We start from the raw sequence: 22,564 nt of genomic DNA on the forward strand, positions 1-22,564 counted from the left end.
GAGCTCGTGTTCAGCTGATTATCCACCAACACCCCAAATCTTTTTCAGACTCACTGCTTCCTGGGATAGAGTTCCTATCCTGTAAGTATGGCCTACATTCTTTGTTCTTAGATGTATACATTTAGCTGTATTAAAACACACATTGTTTGCTTGTGCCCAGTTTACCCAGAGATCCAGATCCCTCTGAATCAGTGACCTGTTCTCTTAATTATTTACCACTTTCCCAATTTTTATATCCTATGCAAACTTTATAAGGGATGATTTTGTTTTCTTCCAGGTTATGGATAAAAATATTAAATAGCATAGGACCAAGAACCAATCCCTGCAGTACCTAACTGGAAACATACCCTCTTGATGACAATTCCTGGTTTACAGTTACATTTTGAGATCTGTCAATTAGCCAGTTTTTAATCCATTTAATGTATGCCATGTTAATTTTATATTCGAGTTTTATAATCAAAATGTTGTGTGATACCAAGTCAAAGAATGGTATAACAATACTATTACCAACCAAACTTGTAATCTCACAAAAAAAAAAAATCAGGTGAGTTTGACAAAATTTATTTTCCATAAACCCTTGTTGATTTGCATTAATTACATTACCTTCCTTTAATCTTTATTAAGTCCCATATCAGCTGCTTCATTATCTTGCCCGATAATGATGTCAGGCTGACAGACCTATAGTTTCCCAGGCCATCCCGTTTTACCCTTTTTTAAAATTGGCACATTATTAGCTTTCTTTCAGTCTTATGGACCTTCCCCAGTGCTCCAAGACTTACAGAAAATCAACATTAATGGTCCAGCAAGTGCCTCAGCTAGCTCTTTTAAAACTCTTGAATGGAAGTTATTTGGGCCTGCTGATTTAAAAGTTTTAAACCTTAGTAGTTTCTGTTTAATGTCCTCCAGAGATACTAGTGGGATGAAAAGAGAGTTATCATTATCAGATAACGAGACTACATAATCTTTTCCCCCCCCAAATACAGAAGAGAAATATTTATTAAACACTTCTGCCTTTTCTGCATTATTATTTGATAATTCTATTATATCCATCTAGTAGTGGACCAATACCACTGGAGGGATTCTTTTTGTTCCATGTATTTATTTATTCATTCATATATATAAAATAAAACCTCTTATGATCCGTAACAATGCTGGCCTTAGATTTCTTCTTGTGTCCCTTTGCTTCCCTTATCCATTTTCTACAATTCCCAATTTCTGATTGATATTAATTACGAAGAGTTTCCCTTTTCTTCCATTTGTTTTATTTATATATAAAATTTATTTTTTATAACTGCCTTCACTTCCCCTCTAAACCAGGTCAGTTTTTAAACCAGCCAGGCTGCCTTCCTCAGTTATGACTTTTTGGGCATCTAGTAAGGTATTCTTAAATTATTTCTAATTATCATACATATTTTTATGACTAAATTCTTCTTCCCAGCTCTGTTCACTCATCATTGTTTTGTGAACTGGCCCTATTAAAGCACCAAGTGTGTGTGTGTGTGTGTGTTTATTTATTTATTTATTTATTAGACCATGTCCTAACAGAAAGAGAAACTGACCACAGAACTAAAAATTAAGTGATCGTGACTTGTTATATATTATTGGTTTGTACTTTATTCTGCTTGGACATTATAAATATGACATAAATATGGACATTATAAATATCAAGTCATGATCACTGTTAATTTTTAGTTCTGTGGTCAGTTTCTCTTTCTGTTAGGACATGGTCTAATAAAGAGTTGCTTGTGTGTGCACACTTTTTGAGTTAGGAAATTGTCATCTATACTGTTTAAAAAATCCAAGGATGTTTTAGTACTGGTGGCATGAGACCTCCAGTATGTGTCATTCAAATTGAAGTCCCCTACGATCACACAGTTTTTTCCCTACACATTATAGATAGGTGCATAAGGAGATGGTCATCTAGTTCCCTATTTTGATTTGGTAGTCTGTAGCAGCCAAGAATACCCCTGTTTTTATGGGAAGACTTGAACCACGTTGGGCCACCACTGTATTGCAGCTGGGTCCTTCATACAGTTTTTATAGTGTATGTAACACATAAGGCCCTAATCTTCCCAGCAAAAGTTACCATTGAGGGATGGTGATACAGCATAGTATTGCTCTAATTTTGCTGTTGCACAATGTGGTCTTACGTGTGTGGATACAATCAAACCATGTTAAAAAGATGATATGGAAATGTACTACAGCCTTTGTCTTTACAGTTCCAAAATGGGGTTATAACACAGTTTGATTTGGTGCTCACAGGCAAGACCAAATTGCTATGAGGTGGTCCCCTGATACTATAAATTATGTCTTTACTTCAGTTTCTCTAAAGCTGCATCTGTATACTCATTTCCTACAGTGGACTGGGAAATGAGTTTGGAAACAATGCTTAAAAACACTTCCAGCAAACTGATATCTAGATCAAATTTATTTCCCAGCCCGGGACAAAGCTGAAGTCAGCATCCGAAGATAATGGAAATGAACAAGCTTTGCAATTGGTAGTTTTAATGATATTTACTCTCCTGCTGGGACCAAGGAATCAGGGAATACAGATAGCATCATAATCCTGATCAGTTCTGCATCTCTCTTGGGAAGGGGATTGAAGAGTGGAAATATAACAGCATAACAGGGGAAAAAAATTATTCCTGCTATCCCTTTCTGAAGCTCAAAGCCTGATCAAGTATTTTAGATACCTTTCAATTCTGTTGCAGTTTTAAGAAGAAAACTATAGTATATGTTCCTGTGCTATTCCATTTCTCTCTGATGGTCACACTTGAGCACCAGGTTGACTGATCCAAACCACAAATTCCAGAGAGACAGGTGCAAACCATTTGCTTATATTACACAAAGAATGAGGACATCTGTTCCACACGAGGATGTGATCATTTTGATGGAAGCAACAGGTCCTCACCTGAGCCTATGGTCTAGTAAGACTTTGTAAAGAGCGCCAGGAGATAAATATTCCTCAAGGGCCATAAATTATGTGCTGTTTCTCTCGAATCCTTACAAGCTGTGTGCCATCTTCTATTCCTCCCCAGTTACCTTGCAACACAGTGTCACAAGACACCCACCCACACCCTTAGGATCTTACTGTGCTCTCCCTGTCTTAGCAACATGTGGAATTACGGGGGAGAAAAAAGAGAAAGCAAGTGGCAGCCTTGTGCTTTCATGACTATCGTAGACTACAAAGTCTCATTGGTAATCGAGAAATAAAATTACCATTAGTTGTGTGGGAAAACAGTTGCAGCCAGTTACTCCTGAAGATGCATCTCCTACTGCACTATCTTGTAGAGCTGAGTGCGCTTACTTTCCAATGTGTTTGCCTAGGATGAGGTGCTAGTACAGAAGGGTGGTTTTGATTGGATCACGAAGGGATCCTTGCTGAGGGCTGTTGAACCTTGCTGGAAAAACACTGATAGTGCCCACACTGGCAACCCCATTTTGTTGTGCTCTCTAACGTTACCAGATGCTCAGCGAAGAAGAGAATCAGTGTAATTGTTTTGTGCTTGTGTTATAGGTGGTGTGAGTCTGAAACTGCTGTTTTAAAACTACTGAACATTAGCTTAAATGTCAGATTTTCCCTAAATCTACATTGTTTGAATCATAGTCGAGCAAAGCTGTTTGTTTTTGTTTTTTAAAGGGATTCTGGTTGAAAATCATATCTAAAATGAAGGAAGCGGTTAATTACTTACCTGTGTTGCTAAGAATACCTGGAAAAATCTGACAAACTGAATTGACTTTTCAGCACTGATGCTGTTTACTGTCTGCATTTCTCTTAGCTTGGGTAATGAAAATAGACCAATCAGTTAACTTTAATTTGCAGTTAGTTTCATTTAACTTTATAGTCCTCATGCATTAGCACAATGCTGCAGTGTGTGGCTTGCAAGCACTATAGGGGAATGTAACAGAATAAACCTGTATTCATTCAAATTATTAATAAATTCATGAACATATTTTATAGAAACCTAATAGTCATAATTTTTGTTTGTAAAGACAAGACCTAAATCTTGGACATAACTACTGTCAGGAAGTTTACTACACTAAGTTGAAACCACTCACTGTTATTTCTGTTGTGCTCTGTGTGCATCCGCTCATGTGTTGTTACTAAACAATCAGAAATGTCATGTCACAATGGTCTTGTATTACAAGACTTGAAGTTGTAGTAGTCTTTTCTGTTATACTGATCTTTTAGTTTCTAGGAATGAAGATCATTGAAAGTCCTTTTTGCATATTTGTGAGTATGTGGAAGGGGTTGAGTATTGCTTCAAAGTGCTTTGCTCAGTAGGAATGGGCTTAAGCATGTGCTATAAGTAAGCATGTTCTTCAGTGTATTGATGAATTGGGACCTCTCAGATTTTTCCTTGTTTGATTAACTAAGTAGTTCTTAAACTAGTTTTAATGCTGATATTTCATTTGTGATTTAAGCTGGGCTTTTTTCTCTCTCACACATTTCCCACTGGGAAGACAATGACACTCAGTCCAGGAGTATGTCTTCATAGCAAGCAGGATCCTGTGGCCACTACTCTCAGAACCTGGGTCTACAGACTTAAGTTCGCGGGGCTCATGCTACTTCGTTAAAAATTGGTGTGCAGATGCTCGGGCTGGAACTCCGGCTCTGAAGCCTGAAGATCTACACAGCTATTTGTAACTCTGTAGCATGAACCTATATACCCAGCTTCTGAGACTCACTGCTGCAGGATCCTGCTTGCTGCATAGCTGTACCCTGAGGGGCCAGCCAGTACCAAAGGTCCAGAATGTCAAGTATCTAGATTCAATACTATAGGATAATGGTGAACTCAGCAATGAACTTCTATGTAGAACTGGAAAGGCATGGACTAAATGGAGAGAAATGAGTGGAGCGATCTGTGATAGAAGGATGTCTATCAAACTGAAAAGGTCAGATCTACAAGACCACAATTAGGCCTGCACTTTTGTATGGCTCAGAATACTGGCACTGAGGAAGAGACAGGAACAGATCTTGAACACCTTGGAAATGAAAATGTTAACATGCCTGGATCATGTTCAGAACAAATGAATTAGGGGAAGTGTAAAAGTGGTACTAATTATAGAAAAGATGAGGAATCCAGGGTTAGATAGTTTGGGCATGTCTAAAAAAGATCTGAAGAATGTATAGGAAGCAGGATGTTAACTTTAAGAAGTGGAGGATAAGAGAAGGTTTGGAAACCCAGGTGTGGAGATTCTGAAGAACTGTTTCAAGACAGACTGTAATGGAGAAGGACTCAAAGAGCTGACCCCAAATGGATGGGACTAAGGCTAGAAGAAGACATTATTCCCACTAGGAAATATTTTAAAATGGGAGGAAAAGAAACATTTATCATCAGCTCCCCCTCACCCGCCCTTATCTTTGCCAGTTTGCAGAGGCATAGTGAGTACGTGTGCCAATCTGATCTGAAAAATGGAGCGAGTCCATGTCCCAAATTGGGGCTGAAATATTCTTGCTTCCTTTTTTGGAAGGCTGCTGGTTATAATTCTATAAAGCAGAAGCCTTATTTAAACCTGTAAACATTCTCGAAAGGTAGAAAACTATTTTGTGCATGCTGGTAAAATCCTTTGTTTTCTAAAGTAACTGAAGATGTGATATCTAAACTCCTAGCCATCGGATTATGTGGATATTCTTTTCTGGTAAATTGTCATTTTACAGTTACACTAGACCAGCCTGGGGTTTGGAGCAGCCAATAGTCATTGTCCTATTCTTGGAGAGAGCTTCTCTTCATGCACTTGAGAGGTACCAGGCCAGATTCTGATCTCAGTAACACTGACTGAAATCAATGGATTTATTTTAGGCTTACACTGATGTAACTGAGATCAAAATCTGGCTTTGTGGTGAATAAATTTGGAACAAATAAAGTGTGTTGTGGCCACTGCTGCTCAGGGAAGCTCTTTCATTTTGTTTTATCCAATCAAATAATTTTGGTTGCAGACCAATAACGCACGTGCATTCAGTTTGACTCCTATCCCCTGGCTTCTCTTTTCCCGCTGATAGTATGGTTCTTTTCATCATTGTATGTTTCAGGTTTTGTTATGGCCTGTTAGTTATCCACTAACTCCAGTGGTTCCTGCCTTGTGACATCTTTTTGTTACAGACCTGGATACTGCTTGTTACCCTTCCACATTGGGCTGGGATGAGGAAGGTGTTATAGTTTCATGGGAAGAGTTATATTTTATTTCAGCTCTAAAACTGACCATCCAGGGGCTGGTCATGCGTAGCCACACTCTCTGGGAAGCATGTTGAGTTAAGTGCTTAGCTCTTATGTAATGTTCTTCCATAGCTCAGATATGGGTGAGCATCATTGCTCTTCATCTTAAAGAGGGGAAAATTAAAACACAGATTGCAATTTTCAGAATTGCCCAAGCCCCATTGACTTTCACTGAGACTAAGGTACGTCTGAAATTTTTACCCAAAGTGATTTATCCAAGATCACATGACAAGATGGTGTCAGAGCCGAGAATGGAATCTAGGTCTCCCTTGCTGTGTCTTATGTCCTAGCATCTGTGCCATGCTGCCTGTCTCAAACTAGTTAATGCCAAGAGTCAAGAATTCTTTGCCATGGTATCAAGGGGCTGTAAGCAGAATTAATGTGATGAAATTAAAAACGGGAAAATGCCAGAAAAACACCCATCCTGATGATGAAGCCTATTAAAAACTATGGAATTGTCTCTCCGAGGAAGTGGTGGAAGCCATCGCACTGGGAAGACTGTTAAGCTTGACTGGAAAGAATACTAGAAAGTACACTGTGTGGCTCATGCCTGCATTGTTGAGAGAGGGAGGGGATGGAATAGAAAGCCTAATAGGACTTTTTTGTCAGTGTGTGACTGCTTTCACATTTCTCAGAAAATGACCGTAGTTAAATTCATTTATAGATTTGGGGCTGTGGCTTTTTTTTTCTTTCTGGAACTCATTCCAGCTGTCACCCGCTTGGTTAGTAGGGCTTGCTGTGTTATGTAAAGTACTTATTGAAATTTATAAATCGTGTGTATTCTGTGGAAGCTCGTTTTTAATCTCTAGCGTGTCCAAGCCTTTTTTCTGACTGTGCCGATCAATGCAGGCTGCATCTGATCTTCCCCTTGTGAAAAAGGGGAATGACTTTTTAAAAATGTATAGCTCAGCCAGCGGAGTTATGATGGAGCAAATGTGGAAGCGTGTGACCAAATGTGAATAAAATAGTTTAGGTTGTGAGAGTTTGGATCTGTGCTGCTATTCATTTAGAAATAGGTGACACTTCATGTGAACATTTGTTGTTGCACTGACTGTATTAGACTAGACTAACGAAATGTTAGCTTGTAGCGCGAGTTATGGTAAAAGCGTTTGTTGCAGAAGGTTATATGAGACTGTGCTATAAACTGGTTGACCGAACAGGCTGAGCATGAACTCGCTGAGTGGGATGGGTTATGAATTAAAACCTGGAATCTCCCTTCTCTTTGGAAGGTCTGTTTTACAGATTTTTTAAAATACAGATTCCATGAGGCGCAGAAAATCTGTGAGTGGCCACTAAGGAAATAGTGGGGATAAAGAGGCAGCTATTCCAACAGTCATCAAGTATGCACAAAACTCAGGCATATTTAATCTTCTTCAGTCTGTGTATCCTGGCTCATAGTAGAAGTTTTTGGGGAGTCAGGGAGAGGGGGAATACTTCAGATTGATTGACAGTCTGACACAAGGAGATTAATAATCTATTCTGTGTCCTCCAGCTACTCCTTCACTCACATGACCATGTGAAAAAGTGCCAGCCGAGTTTGGAAGTCGATGGGATGTTTGTTTTGTTGGAAGATGTGAGGTCTCTTCCTCCCCAAGGGACTGCCCAGCTGTCAGCCTTGGACGCTTGTCATAATGCTGTGATTTGCCTTTTGTTTTCCAGCCCCGTGCTTTAATTATTAAGGAAATCTGCTCACTTTGGTCTAGACCGGAATTCTTTGCATCCAAGAACTTTTCTTATATATGGTCTCTAAAAGTGACTCTCTACCTGAAGTAAGCAGTAATTAACGAGACTGCTAGGCCTACTAGATCTTTTAGTGTATTAACATGAATGAATGCTATGTGAGAGAGGGACTTCTTTTAGAAGAGATGAGGTAAGTATTTCACCAAATATCTGACTCAAAAGAACTGCAGCAACTGTTGTTTATATAGTCTGTTTGTGGGTATCTACCCCAGTACAAGGGTGCTATAAAGAAGCAAGTAGCCGTGTTGTTGATCACAATGGAGATTTGTACTACAGTAGAGCCTTGCGGCCCCAGGCAAGAATCAGGCATCACCGTGCGGGACACTGTGTGGATGTGGATAGGGAACAACAAAAGAGAGCTCCTACCCCAGAGAATTTATCACATAGGTCTATGACAGGACACCACTGATGAATGAAAATCAAAATGGGAGCGCTTGGAGCACCAGGGGACAACAAGGTAGTAATAAAGTGAGTTCTTGCAGAAGAAGCAGTAGTCTCAACTCACCACCTGCCTTGTCGTTGGCAGCTGACAGCATTCAGTCTGCATCACGGCAGAGGTAAGTTATGGAGGGATCTGACTGGCTGAATGGCTTGGTAATGCGTTTTAAAGTTTTTTCACCTCCCATCATTGGTTCTAGCCCAGAATGTTTGTGACTGAAAAGAGGGCTCAGTGCTTTACAAATACAGTGAGATATAGTCAGTGCCCCAAGATGTTATCTCACTTGGAGAGGTACAGTGTGGATATTTAAGGGATTTTGCTGTACAGTTGAAGCTGGCATTTCCAAGAGATGGAAACCAAGGTAAAAAGAAGGTGATTGTTCCAAGTGTAGGGAGCAGCAAGCAAGACAGGATAAAGGCCTCTGTCAACAGGGGGCAGAGAGAGAGTAAAGGAAATCATTAAGGAAAAGGGAGAGTGGCAGAGTGGTGCTGATAGGACTTCTGCTGCACACCCCAGTAGAAGTAAAAGCCTGAGTGACTGTGACAGAGAACTATTTTGTATCGATTTTAAGCCCCAATAGGAGAGAATGTGAATAGGTTGTGCTACACTGAGTATCGGAACATAACATTGTCTTGCAGAGAGAGTTTTTAGACGTTCAGAAGTCCAGACAGGATATGCCTATCTCTGTGTCAGGTATGTATAGTTGAAGCCTGTTAGCTTTGTCTTACATTTCTTTCAGCTATTCTTAGTAAGTTAGCCCCAATGTTCTTGAATAGGCATTTCATTTGTTTGTGTGCTCTGTGTGTCTCCCATTGTAAAGTTCTGATAGCTAATGAGTCAAAAGATACCCAGGGAGCGGGGGATGGAGGGGGGTGTTCATCTCATGTGTATAGCATGTACTGTGTGATCTGTGCTGGCTTAAGCCATACTTGTAAGGTCAGGGAGACTCTTTGATGATTCCTATTATTATAATCTCCCAGTTTAAAAGAAAAGAAGAAAAAAAGGCCAGCCAACAGTTTAGATTGTTCAGTAGTCCCATTCTCCCCAATCCCCAGGCTTGTGGAAAGTTATCAGTGAAGGTTTGAGGCATACTCCCCAGAATAACTTCTCACAGATGGTGCTTGCAAAAATGTATTCTCAAAAAAACTAGTCTTCTAGACTTCGGTACTGTACGTTGCAGTTGCTTTTAATGTTTTGACAGTGTCATCTGATGGTCTGAAAATAAACAAGTAACTTGGTATCTATACATAATCAGATTTTGACATCACTGTGGACTGGGACTGAGAGCAGGACTTTTGTGGGGCACTGTAGCCTCACTCCAGTATCCTGATTCATGGACAGGACCGAGCAAATCCCCTGCTAGGCCTCAGTCACATTGTAATTGGAGGTGAAACTACCTTGGATTTCCTGCCTTCCTGTTGAACAGTCCCTAGTGGGAGGCATTTTCCTTCCTATCTGAGGTTATGGTACATCCCACAGCATAAATTGCACTGCTTGCACCATATTTGGGGGGAGCAGCTCTTTCATCATAGAACCACTTCTTACTGATGATGTGTATCAGTCACCTCCAGCTGTTTGCTGTCTGTTTATTCCAGGTGTTTACCAGTCTGATGATGTAACTCACTTTGGAGTAACTCCAATCAGTGCAGCATCCTGAGTTTGATAAGGGGAGCTTAATGGGCTTGACAAGATCAAAGTATTTTCATGGTAAAATGATTATAGCTTAATTTTCTGTTTCTTCCTTTTTTGTCCCTATTAAAGCAGGCCTGGAGCATTAAAATATGTATCAGCATTACACAAAAAGGAAGGAAAAACAGGGCTTCAGATATGCTTTTTCTAAATTTCTCAGTTGTTTTTTGACCTTTTAGCATTTTATATTTTTTGTGAAGCAATATGATTTGACTTCTTGATCTACTATATGAATATACTTCCCAATAGCAAGTATTTGGCCTAAGAAAGTAGGCTTAATTAGGTGTATAGATATCTTTGAATTTACCCAGTCCAAATGATTATAATAAACTGTGTTAATACTACAGACTCTGAGCATGTATGTATCTATCTTGCTGACTTGTACCAACATGCTGAGGTTACTGAATTTTTGTCAGTTGTTGAATAACGTTTTTACCTCCACATACCCTAAAGCAACCGGACCTAACTTAATGAAGTCTGGATTTTAGCCATTCTCCGATGTAATAACAGTCACAGCACATTCACGCCCCACTCGTATGTAATATCCCCTCTACACAGCGTTTAAAACCTTCCTTTCCACTAGTGTTGGTTCATTTTGTAAATAGCTCCCAGCTTGTTTCAAAATCATGTTTCTAAAAGTTTGGAGTGATTCCCAAATTACTGTTCCCCACTTGCATCTGAGAAACTCCAGCTGGCTGTAGTAGTAATGGTCAATCCATGATCATTACTGATCAGGGAAGGGGACCTGAACAAAAGATTTCTTGGAGCTTCCTGCATCACAAAAGGGAGCCAGGGAGGATGTGAGAACTGGTATTTTCTTGGAAATGTAGAACAGTTTTCTCCAGATCAAGGGCATTGCACTCCCCATCCTTGTCTTGGGCATCACCCAGCTGGAGCTCGACTCCAAGGCCTGCTCTACCCTAGAAAGGGTTTGCCAGTACAGTTTATACTAGTTCCTCAACCAAAATAAACAATACTGTCAGAAGGACTTTTTTGCTGTATAATTGCATCTATACTAGGGATTTTTGCTGGTATAAAAATGTCATGAAGAATCATACCCCTAACTGACATTATTGTACTGGCAAAAGTTTGTGGTATACTCCTGGCTTGCGACGCCCCCCTCCAAGCTGCTGCCATGTGAACGCCAGAAAGAAAGGCTTGGAACTAATTTGTGGCAGCAGGGGTGGGGTTGGGTGTATGCTGAACTAATCCATTCTACAATACGTGGTAGAAGTTTGCAGCAGCTTGAAGGTTCTCTGCTGTGCTTGGACTAGCTTGAAATTTTGGGTTGCTCTTTCTATTGAATACTAGCAGTATAATGTGCCACTTCGTACAGGGGGCCTTGAAACTCAGTTTTCATTGCGAAGACCAGCTGTCGGGAATCTTTCCCTTGAGGCAGCTGAAGGCATCACAGACACCTACAAATGTGCAAAAAGTGAAAGAAAAATGGTCCCATCTCTGCTTTGTGCGTGTCACCAGCTGCTGTCGGGGGAAACACAGCCTTGTACTCTGAACTTGTTAGGTAAAATAATGAAGAGGAAGGGTAGTTTATAATTTTTTTAAAGTAGAAGTATTTGTAATTGTAACCTCAGTATACTGTTCCCCATAATCATTGTCCTGTGTGTCGTCTTATGATTTGGGATCGTTGATGTTTTTTATTTATTAGAAAAAATTAGCAGATTTACCTTTGTTCTTAAAAAAATTAAATCAATAAATAAATCTGGCATCCAGTAGGTATTTGAGCCAAGACAAACACCTGTCAGGGATGGTCTAGATCAGTGCTTCTCAAGCTATCTGATGGGGGGACCGGCAATTTTTTTTTCCAATGTGCGCGCAGACCAGCAGCCAATGGCTTGCGGACCAGGCCACCACTCTGGTCTAGGTAATACTTTGTCCTGCTATGTGTGCACGGGACTGGACTAGATGACCGCTCGAGGTCCCTTCCAGTCCTGTGATTCTATGACTTGCAAAGCAGCAGGCAGGCTACGTGAACAGAAATGTATTGAGAGGTAGAAAAGATGTCTTCTGTCCTCACCATGCCTTTGGAAGGCAGGGAAAATGCATGTTACAGAAAAGAATGTGGGGACCCTATTGCACAAAGCTTTGGAATGAGAGTGCTCCGTATGCTCCATAAGATTTGTATTAAGGAATGACCATTTTTGCCCTCTGCCCATGTACATGAGGACCACAGATGTCAAGAAATGAAATAAACGAGAAACTCATAATGGGTGCAAAAAACAGATGGCTTTTATCTGCAAGATTGAACCTATTTTTTCCTTGTATCTTTTTTTCTCTTCTCCTCCAGAAGCCCTTCAGAGGCCAGTAGTATCCGATTTTGAGCCCCAGGGTCTGAGTGAAGCAGCCCGTTGGAACTCCAAGGAAAACCTCCTGTCTGGTCCTAGTGAAAATGATCCCAATCTTTTTGTTGCACTATATGATTTTGTGGCGAGTGGGGACAACACTCTCAGCATAACTAAAGGTAAGAGATCTCCAGGGGGTGCTTTAGAGCATCTGTGACAAGGAACAAGAAAATGAAGTCAGTCAGGAATATCTGAGTTCATAATTCCTATGAAACACATCAGTGTAACCATTGTAGTGGAAATTGTCCTAAAACAAATGAAGGCACAAGGAAAGAGCCTTTTAAATGGGGTAGTCTGCTTAAAGTTTGGATTGGGGGAAGAAAATTATATACTAAAATTAAGCCCTTCAATGGAAGCCAGGATTTAAAGCTGAATTAAACCTTAACTGTACTTTTAAAGTACTTTTTAGAGTATGGTCTGTAGCTTTATAACTGTTTCATTAAAATGCAGCTCTTCTCTAAAAAGTGACTATATAAAAATATCCCCTTCTCACTCAGAGGTTCTATACCATGTGTGTACTTGAAACCACATCTGCTTGCCTTACTAATCAATAAGTTTTTACTCCTTTTTCTCCCACCTGTTAGCCCTGCAGAGCCTATGTAGCTCAGGTAGAGTTTGCTGGATTCTATTCTGGTTCATGCATTAGCAAGAGAGTTGTTAACTTTAGGCCTTTAAATATACCAAGGCATTTAAGCACATATGTAACTTTAAACATGTGGGTAGTCCCATTGGCTTTGATGAATATACTTGTGTTTAAAGGCACGCACATGCCTAAGTTCTCTGCTGAATTAGTGCATATGTTCTGATTGCAGAACTTTGGATGGCGATGTGTGAGCCAGAAGGCACGTAGCTTTACTCTCAGATCCCAGGTTTGCCATGTCTAATTATATTTTGTTTTTATGTGAAGGTGAAAAGCTCCGTGTCTTGGGCTACAATCATAACGGGGAATGGTGTGAGGCCCAAACAAAGAATGGGCAGGGCTGGGTACCAAGTAACTACATCACCCCAGTGAATAGTTTGGAGAAACATTCCTGGTACCATGGACCAGTATCGCGCAATGCCGCTGAGTACCTGCTGAGCAGTGGAATCAATGGCAGCTTTCTGGTGCGAGAGAGTGAGAGCAGCCCAGGACAGAGGTCTATATCACTGAGATACGAGGGAAGGGTGTACCACTACAGGATAAACACTGCATCTGATGGAAAGGTAGGAGTTAAACCTCGCAAATTGCAAAGGAAAAATCATTCTGTCCACTTCAACTACTTGATGTAGAAAGGGCCCAGTATAGCTCCCACTGAAATCAACTGAGGGTTTGCCATTGACTTCAGCAGGAGTAGAATCAGGTCCTAGATACAGACCTACAACATCTAAACAAAGAGCACTTCAGATGATGATATAACCATTTGTCAGCAGAGCTTTGGGAAAACGTGTCTCCTTTTAACAAGCCCCTAACAGGTGTTGGTATGTCTCAGTCGTGAAAACCTTGGGCCAGATTAATCCTGATGTAACTCCATTAATGTCTTTAGTGGAGTTATATCAGGAATGAATTTTGCCCCAGAGGTTCAAGTAGCATAGTTTGGGCTTAAAATGACACTATCAAGTTAAAAGTCATGTCTTTTAAAAATAGTCTCTTTATCTGTGTTACTAACAACACTTCAGGTTATTGGAACCAAAATAATTGTAAAGCTATCATGTTCTATCATTACAGAAACAAGGTGGGCGAGGGAGTATCTTTTATTGGACCAACTTCTGTTGTCAAGACAGACAAACTTTCAAGCTTACACAGAGCTCTTCTTTGGGTCTGGAAATCCCAGTTAAATGACGCTTTTAAACAAACTGGGAATCCCAGACCTGAAGAAGAGCTCTTTGTAAGTTCAAAAGCTTGTCTCTCTCACCAACAAAAGTTGTTCTGATAACCCACCGTGTCTTTCTGATATTCCAGGTCCAATACAGCTACAACACCACTAGATGTGCTATCATTGTTTGTTGCTTTTTGCCTTCTGTTCTTCATTTCATCTTGGATAATGAAAGGAAGGTTTAGCACTGTAGTTTCACTTTTGTATTGGCCAGTTTCTTGTCTCATTCACTTTCAGGTTTTTGTGCACTAGCAAGTGCTACTGTAATCAGCTTGTGAATGCTGCAGGGAAACGTTTGTTTTAAAGTGTTATTTTCCTTAGGGTTTTTGTTTGAATTTCATCAGAACATTGGGGTTTGGAAAATGTTGTTTTTAATTAATCTAAATTTTAAGCCCTATTGGATTGTGCAGTGTTTCTTTAAATCTAGTCTAAATTGGACGTTGCAGTACGGCTCGGGGGGCATGGCTATTGCTGTTCTCCATGAGGCCCTTTCTGCCAACATCTAGTAATTTAAAGATCCCTTGCCATTTAAAAATACATACATTTTAAAAAATCAGCCACAAGGGGTTCCATGGTCCTGGTCCAGGCCAGCGTTCCTTTGCCCAGTAAGGGCCTGTTCCCATTGACATCAATGGCAAAACTCTCTGATTTCACTGGTGCAGGATCAGGTCAGTAAAACCTGATGTACTTAATGGCTTCTCTATTTGTCTAACTCATCACTGTGTAAAACCATTTAAGACACTTCAAGTATGGAAGAAGCTTATAGAAAAGCAAATGTTCTGTAATGAAAATGCTTCTTAGCTGCTTTAATTAAAAGCTTTGTAATTAGGGTAATGTTGTAAGGTTTGTCAAGGCAATGTATAGGTACTGTGATCTCTTCCTTTTCCCCCTGCTCTTCTCTCATTCAGGATGCAGCCAGGCTCCACATGGTTGAAATTAGCAAAGTGAAATGGTCTGTGTTATGTACTTAGAGTTTATCTATATAACACTGTTTGTGGCAAGCTGGGGTTTCAATCCATTTCAGATTAGCCTGCTGCCAGCTATGTGTCCATGTGGATCTGTGCTGCCGCTGTAGCGCTCTTCGTTCTACCACGCTTTGAAATGGGAGTGGATTAAAGCATACTAGGAACTTTTTTATTGCATGGCAGGCTCGTGCGAGGTAGATTTATGTCCCAGCTTGCCATGAACTAAGGATATGTCTACACTGCATTGTAAGCCTGGGTCTGTGGAAACGGGCTTATAAACTCAGTGTTTCCAAGCCCGCACTTGAGCGTCCACACTGCATTTTAAACCTGGGTTATAGTTGCTGGACCTGGGTGTCTCAGCCCTGCTAATGTGTCCATACTGCACTTCTCAGACCTTCTGATTCAGGTCTGCGGCTTGAATTGTGTCCACACTGCAAAATGACCGGGCTTGGACCAGAATCACAGAGGGACTCGGGCTCTGATCCTCCCACTTTCCATAGTGTCCTAGAATCTGGGTCCTTCGTGCTCGTATTTGGACAGAAGCGGGGCTTGGGCTCCAACCTGAGTCTGAGCCTGCAGTTAGTATGCAGTATAGACGTACCCTAAATGTTCATATAGACAAGCCCGCTTAAGAAAGTTAAAGGATGGTCGGGAATATTATACTTTCTCTGTGTCTAGAAGTTTAATGTTGCTTCTTTCCAAATTGGTATTGGGGATGTGTGTTGCTTGCTTATGAAGATGTTGAGCCAGATCCTCATATGTTGTAAATGAGCATAGCTCCATGACCAATTAACTGCAAGATGTCATGCCACGTGATCCCCATTGTAGCATTTTAAGGATTTGGTACTTGGAAGCTTGCATCTTGGCAGTGCTGTTTATCCCAGGAAACAATCAAGCAGAGCTCAGGTGATCAGCTTACAACTATACTACGCAGGTTAATGGTTTCTTTTCCCCAGAGTTGTTCTAATCAACATTGTTGAGAATAGGCACAGACAAGCAGAATTCATTAAAACAAACCTGTAGCTGAGAGTCACATGAAATCCAAAAGCTATGGCGGGGGAGGGGAGACGGTAATGTGGTCTCTACCAGGGACAGAGCTGATGTCCAAGTCCTTACCAAGTGAAATACTGGACTGGCCAGGCCAGACGCTTGCATTCTGAACTGCTGGGTATCAAACTGTATTAACTGCTCTGCAGTAAATCATCCCTCTCCTAAAGAAAAAGCAAATGGCAAAGCCCTTCCCCTCAGCTCTCTGGGCATCTGGGGCCTTCTCAGCTTGCTGTATCATTAGTCAGCCCATCTGAGTAATTTAATACTGCAAGCGCCACAGTTGGGATGAATGGCGGTGGTGGGATCATATCCTGTGACTGAGTGAACACAGTGTCAGGGGAAGGAGGTATTACAAAAATGTGCGGAACAACTGCTGCTTGGCATACAAATGTGCCTTGCATAGCACAGCTTTTATTCATCTTTTTTCCAAAGGAAAATAGAAGGGTATAGGAAAGGGTCAGATAGAGATGACTACTTTTTAATTTTAGCACCATTTAAATCAAACCCACTGGTGTTCAACAGCTTAGAAAATAAGATCTTCAAGAAGTTTTCTCTCTACTTTCCACTTCACTGGCTCATCTTCACCCAGACCACATCTTCTTTACTTTAAGGAAGGTATTAAAAGTGTTCTTTCTTGGCTGGTTGGCCCAGGGCAGCCAGGTTCAGGGTAAGCTCCTTCCGTACTCCAGAGAGTTTGATTTTCCTAGTTTGGATGCACTTGAAGCCAAGTCTTCCTATTCAATAACCAAATCAAACAAACAGCATTGTGGAGCTGGCTTTAAAATCTTGTCATTCTCAGCATATAGGGTCACAGGACTGTGCATCTTATATGGTTCTCTCTGTTTCCTCTTGGACTTCCCGTGAGTGACCTTGATGGAAACCCATCACTGAAACCCTGATGCTTTTATCATGACTACCTGTGCACTTTTCCTTTTGCGGTGATGTTTATATATTTTAATTTTGGTTTTGCAGTTGTGGATGATGAAATCTGTTGAGGTTAAGTATGCATCAGAAAGCAGGGGGGGTCAGCCCTGGAATCCATTGAGACCTTCCTGGGAGTGGGTGAATGTTAAAAAGCCATAGCAGAGAAGGGAATGCAGTTTGGTGACACAAGCTGCAGAAGGGCAGCTAATCTGTGCAGGCAGAACAGACAGGAGACCTTTGAAGCAGGGCCAGCATCACAGGTTTTCTGAGGATCTACAAGAATTGTCCGGGCAACGTATCAGCAGTGCAGCCAGCAAACAATTTATATGAACGTTCCATGTGACCCTACACATTGCAGAAGCCTAAAATCCATTATGTCTATACAAGGACTGCTGTCAGCAGCAACGGAGGGTCCCTGGTGCAATTTCTTTGACAAACAGGTTGGGTGAATATTTGGGGAAAGAGGTCTGAGGAAGAGAGAGGTAGCTGTGAATATTTGGTCAGAATGTTTATGTGGCTTATTGCATAGCATAGCCATTCGTAGCTGCTGTTTGTTTCATTTTCTTCTGATGCATGCCACAAATTCCAGATGTAGATTTGAACACATCAGCATAATTCTGGTTTCCATTAGTGCTGATGGGAAGTAAGGCGTTCAGGATTGAATTTGGGATTTGAGCATCAAGAGGATAGAAAAGCCCCGTCTACGGAAAAGTTGTACTGTGAAGTTTTTGTTTGGGATCCATTCATGAATAGTAAATTTTGTGCATGCAAAAATGTGAGGAAGTGTGGTCTTGGGATCTGAGGTGAGGACAGAGGAATCTGAAGATCTATTTCCTGCTTTGCTGTGGACTCTCTGTGTGACCTTTGGGAAGTCATTTTAACTTCTGTGTATCACTTTCCTCATCTGGATGTAAAGAAACACTGTACGATCCAATTTGGCCTAAAATTTAGATTAATTAAAAACAATATTTTCCAAAACCCAATTCCAATAGAAAGGTAAAATGGGCCTATTATCTGCCACACAGGAACATTGTGCAGTTCAAATCCTATATATGAAGTGCTTTGAGACTGTAAAATGAGAACCAACATATAAGACCAAGATCACCGTTTTTTAATGCAAAGGGATATCAGCACACTGTATGCCAAAGGGATCTTGAACTATCGTCTAAGTACATTCTTTGTTGCACCCATCAATGTGGTATCTGAACGGTTAGTATCAGAGAAGTTGCTTTCATACAGATACTATCTGCTTAAACCAGTGGTTGTAGTAGCTTGGAATAGTTGATCAAGGAGTCCTAGTCCAACTAGGCTGCTCCACTGACAGCTAGCTGCTTCTTGCTGTGCTGCATTGCATCATTTATGTTGGTTCATTTTTCTGTGTGTGGGCCAAAAGTGCTTTCACCTCGTCGATTATGAAGGTTTTTTCACACTTCACTGAAGAATGTTGTCTTGACTTTTGTAGGGGGTTAGAAAATGTCCCCTTTTTGAGCCAACTCTGCCTCCTATAGATACAAACTTCCTGCATGAGCCTTACCAATGGCAAAGGCAGCTAAAGAAAAGGAAGAATAAGGGAATGTAGATCTCCACAGTTCATTGTGCAAAACTCCCCAGCTCAGAATGTCTATATGCATCCATTAGTCATTGCGTTATCCCCTGAACGGTTAATTTTGTGGCTTCAGTTCAAGTGGTTTTATAGAAAGACTAGCAGTTGGGCATGCATGTATGCCTCTCTTCCAGTAGCTCAAAGGATATTTTCCTCAGAGGAAATGCCATTTTAGACAAGGATTATGGCCCCGTATCAGTGGAGGAGGGTGTCCCTACAGCACAGTTATTTTCTAGGCTCCAAATTTTGCATAGATGTTACATTTCCCAGAAACTTTACAGAGGACAAGACTCCTGGAATTCTTGTTTAGCCTGAAAGATAATAGATACAAAGGGCTGCAACAGCATAACGTATTTGTGACTCATCCTGTGGTACAGAGACAGACAGACAGAACATGGGGCCATCGCTGCAGATTACACATTTCAGTTTTGCCCTCTGGGTTATGCTGTGTCTGGTTGAGCTTTTACCTTTTTTGCATTGTTTCAGATAAGTCCCTGGAGCACTGGAAGCTTCTGCCCATTGTGACTAACCTTAAGGGTTACTATATGTATTTAACCATTTGGCTGACCCGTTTGTGTGTTTCATGAGATTTTGGGGCGGGGGGCCAGGGGTTGGAGGAATGCTTCTCTTGCACTACAAGGCTTCCTCATTTTATGCAACTGGTGTCTGGTTTCCCTTCTCCTTATTCCCTATCTCTTCCCTCTCACACCTTTTTCTAACTCATTCAGACAAACATTCTGTCATCTCCAGTCCCCAGCCCTCCCTTGCTTGGGTGCACTGAACCAAACACAGATCCAGAAAGCCAGAGCCCGCACAGTGCGATTGGCAGGGCTTAAACTAGAGACTATGCTACGCCTCACTTTCCCCATCTGATTCTCTTCAGCTTCCCTGCTGCAGATGCATCTCCCTTGTTTGATAGGCACACTACTGCTCCTCCTTCGGCTTTGAATTGACTCCATGACAAGGCTACATCCTTCAATCGAAAAGAGGAACTCTGCCACCTTCAGCCTGTTGCTTCCAGCGCAGACCAATATGCTGGTGCAGTGAAATGTTCCCCCTCTCTACTTTGGGGATTATCGGCATCCTTTTCCCATGTTACCAGCTTCTATGAGCCCAAGGAGTATAGAGTTGGGTTGGAATTTGAACACTGGGAATGCAGTGTGTTACTCTTGAGTCACTTGCCCAGCATTATTAAGGGATTTTTAGTTTCAAAATGCATCAGGCTTGCTAAATGTGTAAGAGACCTAGAGAAAGGCATGTGCAGCATACTGTTAGTGTTCCACAGAAGGCTCACGTTCAGTGGCAATGATCTTACATCCGTGTAGCATCTCTCATCCAGACAAATCTGAAAGTGTGTTGTTGCTCTGCAGTGATCACTGGATTGGAACAGCCCAGCTGTTTAATGCCACACAGCAGCACTACACAATCTCATAGCACAAGAGTGAAGAGGCATATGGTGTCCTACTGAAACTTCAAAGGGAATTTAGGCAGGTAGAATGTCATTACCCAAGTAGAAATTTGGTCAGGACATTGGGGCTAACAATTCCACTTCTCTGAAAAGCGAATGGGATCTTAAATGACCACAAGTGGCCAGGGCCTCCTTTGAAAGAGAGCACTTCCAACAGCAACAGGGTGATCCGCAACACGATTCAAGGCCACTGGATCCATACTGACTCAGAGGAAAGACTGTTGCCTGCTCAGTCATCTGCATCAGAGGTTTTCCCATCCGAGCGTTGGTCATTCTCAACTCTGCTTAGCTTGGGAGATCTAACCAGATGGCAGCTGGAGGTGGTGTGTCTGCCGGCCTACTGTAAGCAACAGTAAAACAAAAACAAACTATAATATCAGGAAAGCAAAATATAATGTGTCTGCATGTTAAAGCCGTTTTATCAATACCCTATTTGTGTTGTGTGAATGAACCCACCCTCTCTCTCTCGTGGTTGCTTTTCAGCTGTATGTCTCCTCAGAGAGCCGCTTCAACACTTTGGCAGAGTTGGTCCATCACCACTCGACTGTAGCAGATGGGCTCATCACCACTTTACACTACCCAGCACCCAAGCGCAACAAGCCCACTATCTACGGAGTGTCTCCAAACTATGACAAGTGGGAGATTGAGAGAACTGACATCACCATGAAGCACAAACTTGGAGGGGGCCAGTATGGAGAGGTATATGAAGGAGTCTGGAAGAAATATAACCTTACAGTGGCTGTGAAGACCTTAAAGGTAGGAACTAAAGCTTCTATTCATAGCCTTCCAGTTGGAACGCAAGTTTTATGCTACCCCTTCTTAAGCCTGGCTATTGGATAGTGGTCTCTGTCTGTCTTCCTCCGTCAGGGTCAGATAATGCAAATTGTTGGAAATCCTTCCTTTACTTACATCTGGTCTAGAACATCTGTGGCTGTTAGTTAAGTGCATTTGTCTGCCTCTTCTAATTATTTTATGTTTATATGAGAGTTGGACCGTTTGTACTGTTAGAGCCCTACAGATCTGTGGATATCCACAGACTAGATTTTGTATCTGCACAGGGCTCTATGTATTGTTTTCCAAGGCTCCATCTACACAACAATTACAACCAAGTCAGGGAAGCTGCTTACAATGTTGTTCTGACTTGTAATATAGGCAGGACTTCATTGTGTCCAGTAACCAGGCTAAAGCCTGGGATATGTGTGTTTCTCACATTTTTGGGAAGGAGAGCTGCAAAGGTGAGGTGTCACATAACTGACACAAATTGATAAAGGTTACTGTGGGATGTGAAACAGGCAATGTAATTTAGAGATCATGCTTCACTGGTACTTCAGATACCTTAATTGTTCTAGTCACATCATGTGCCTTTCCCAAAAGACGAGCTCCTTGTGCACCTAGAAAATAGGCATTTCAGTAGCTGTTCACTGTTAAAAGATTTAGGATGAGGGGAAGGAACTTTCTGGATTAAGTATCTACAACCAAAATAGATTAGACTCTTAGTGGCTTGGACTGGAAGTCAGAGAATCAGGTTCTGTTCCTGCCTCTGCTGCTTAGTCTCTCTATGCCTTGGTTTCCCATCTGTGAAATGGGGATAATACTTACCTAGCTCACAGAGGCATTGAGGTTTGATTTTGTAAACCAAAAAAAAAAGCTCATTGAGATCCCATAGTGCCTTCCATCCACATAGCGTAAACTCTGACTATTAGGAATTCAAACGCAAGCTTCAGACCATGCCATCATTGCTGGAGTTGCAGTGTAGTGTGCTGGTACGGAAACAATAACAAATGAAAGCTTTCATGTTGGAAATCATGAAATGGAGAGGAATGTATATATGCTTTATGTCTGTGAATAAAAATGCGTCCTGGACCTGGGGAAAGTGATCTCTCTATTTTTTTTAACCCCTTGAATTCTGACTACCAGAATATTCCTGGGTTGTTATGGTTTCAGAAGATGATCATTTGGGCACTTAACTGTTTTTATAACACTCTGTTTGTTATTAAGTGTTACTGTTCCCCACTTGGTTTCATCCAAAGAAAAATAACACTTCAAGTCCCCTTTCCTCTTTATTCTATGGAGAGAGTGACACCTAGTGTTAAAGTGTGATTATATCTCGTTTGCAGAGGAGAATGCTGGGAAGAACTCTTCCTTGATCCCCATAGTGTTGCTAGAATAGGGATTTGACAAGCAGAATGAAATGTCTATTTAAAGGAATAATGAGAGACCAGTTGTTTTCCTGAAACACTGAGTTTATTGTAGCC

At 41.3% G+C, this 22,564-nt stretch overlaps 1 protein-coding gene across 4 annotated transcripts in view; it reads left to right on the plus strand.

Annotated features, from left to right (window-relative positions):
• ABL1 (ABL proto-oncogene 1, non-receptor tyrosine kinase) overlaps positions 1-22,564 on the plus strand; it is a 118,824-nt gene that overhangs the window by 80,481 nt on the left and 15,779 nt on the right. For 2 of the 4 annotated variants that reach the window (XM_084650539.1, XM_084650538.1), the window contains exons 2-5: positions 9,993-10,104; positions 12,392-12,565; positions 13,354-13,649; positions 20,793-21,065. In XM_084650539.1, the coding sequence (XP_084506665.1) occupies positions 10,074-10,104; positions 12,392-12,565; positions 13,354-13,649; positions 20,793-21,065 (774 nt within the window). In that variant the 5' untranslated portion in view covers positions 9,993-10,073. The remainder of the gene's footprint in view (positions 1-9,992; positions 10,105-12,391; positions 12,566-13,353; positions 13,650-20,792; positions 21,066-22,564) is intronic. The other 2 variants (XM_084650536.1, XM_084650537.1) reach the window with 1 other exon arrangement.

The sequence above is a fragment of the Lepidochelys olivacea genome (assembly GCF_965140295.1).
Source record: "Lepidochelys olivacea isolate rLepOli2 genome assembly, chromosome: 16".
NCBI lineage: Eukaryota > Metazoa > Chordata > Testudines > Cheloniidae > Lepidochelys > Lepidochelys olivacea.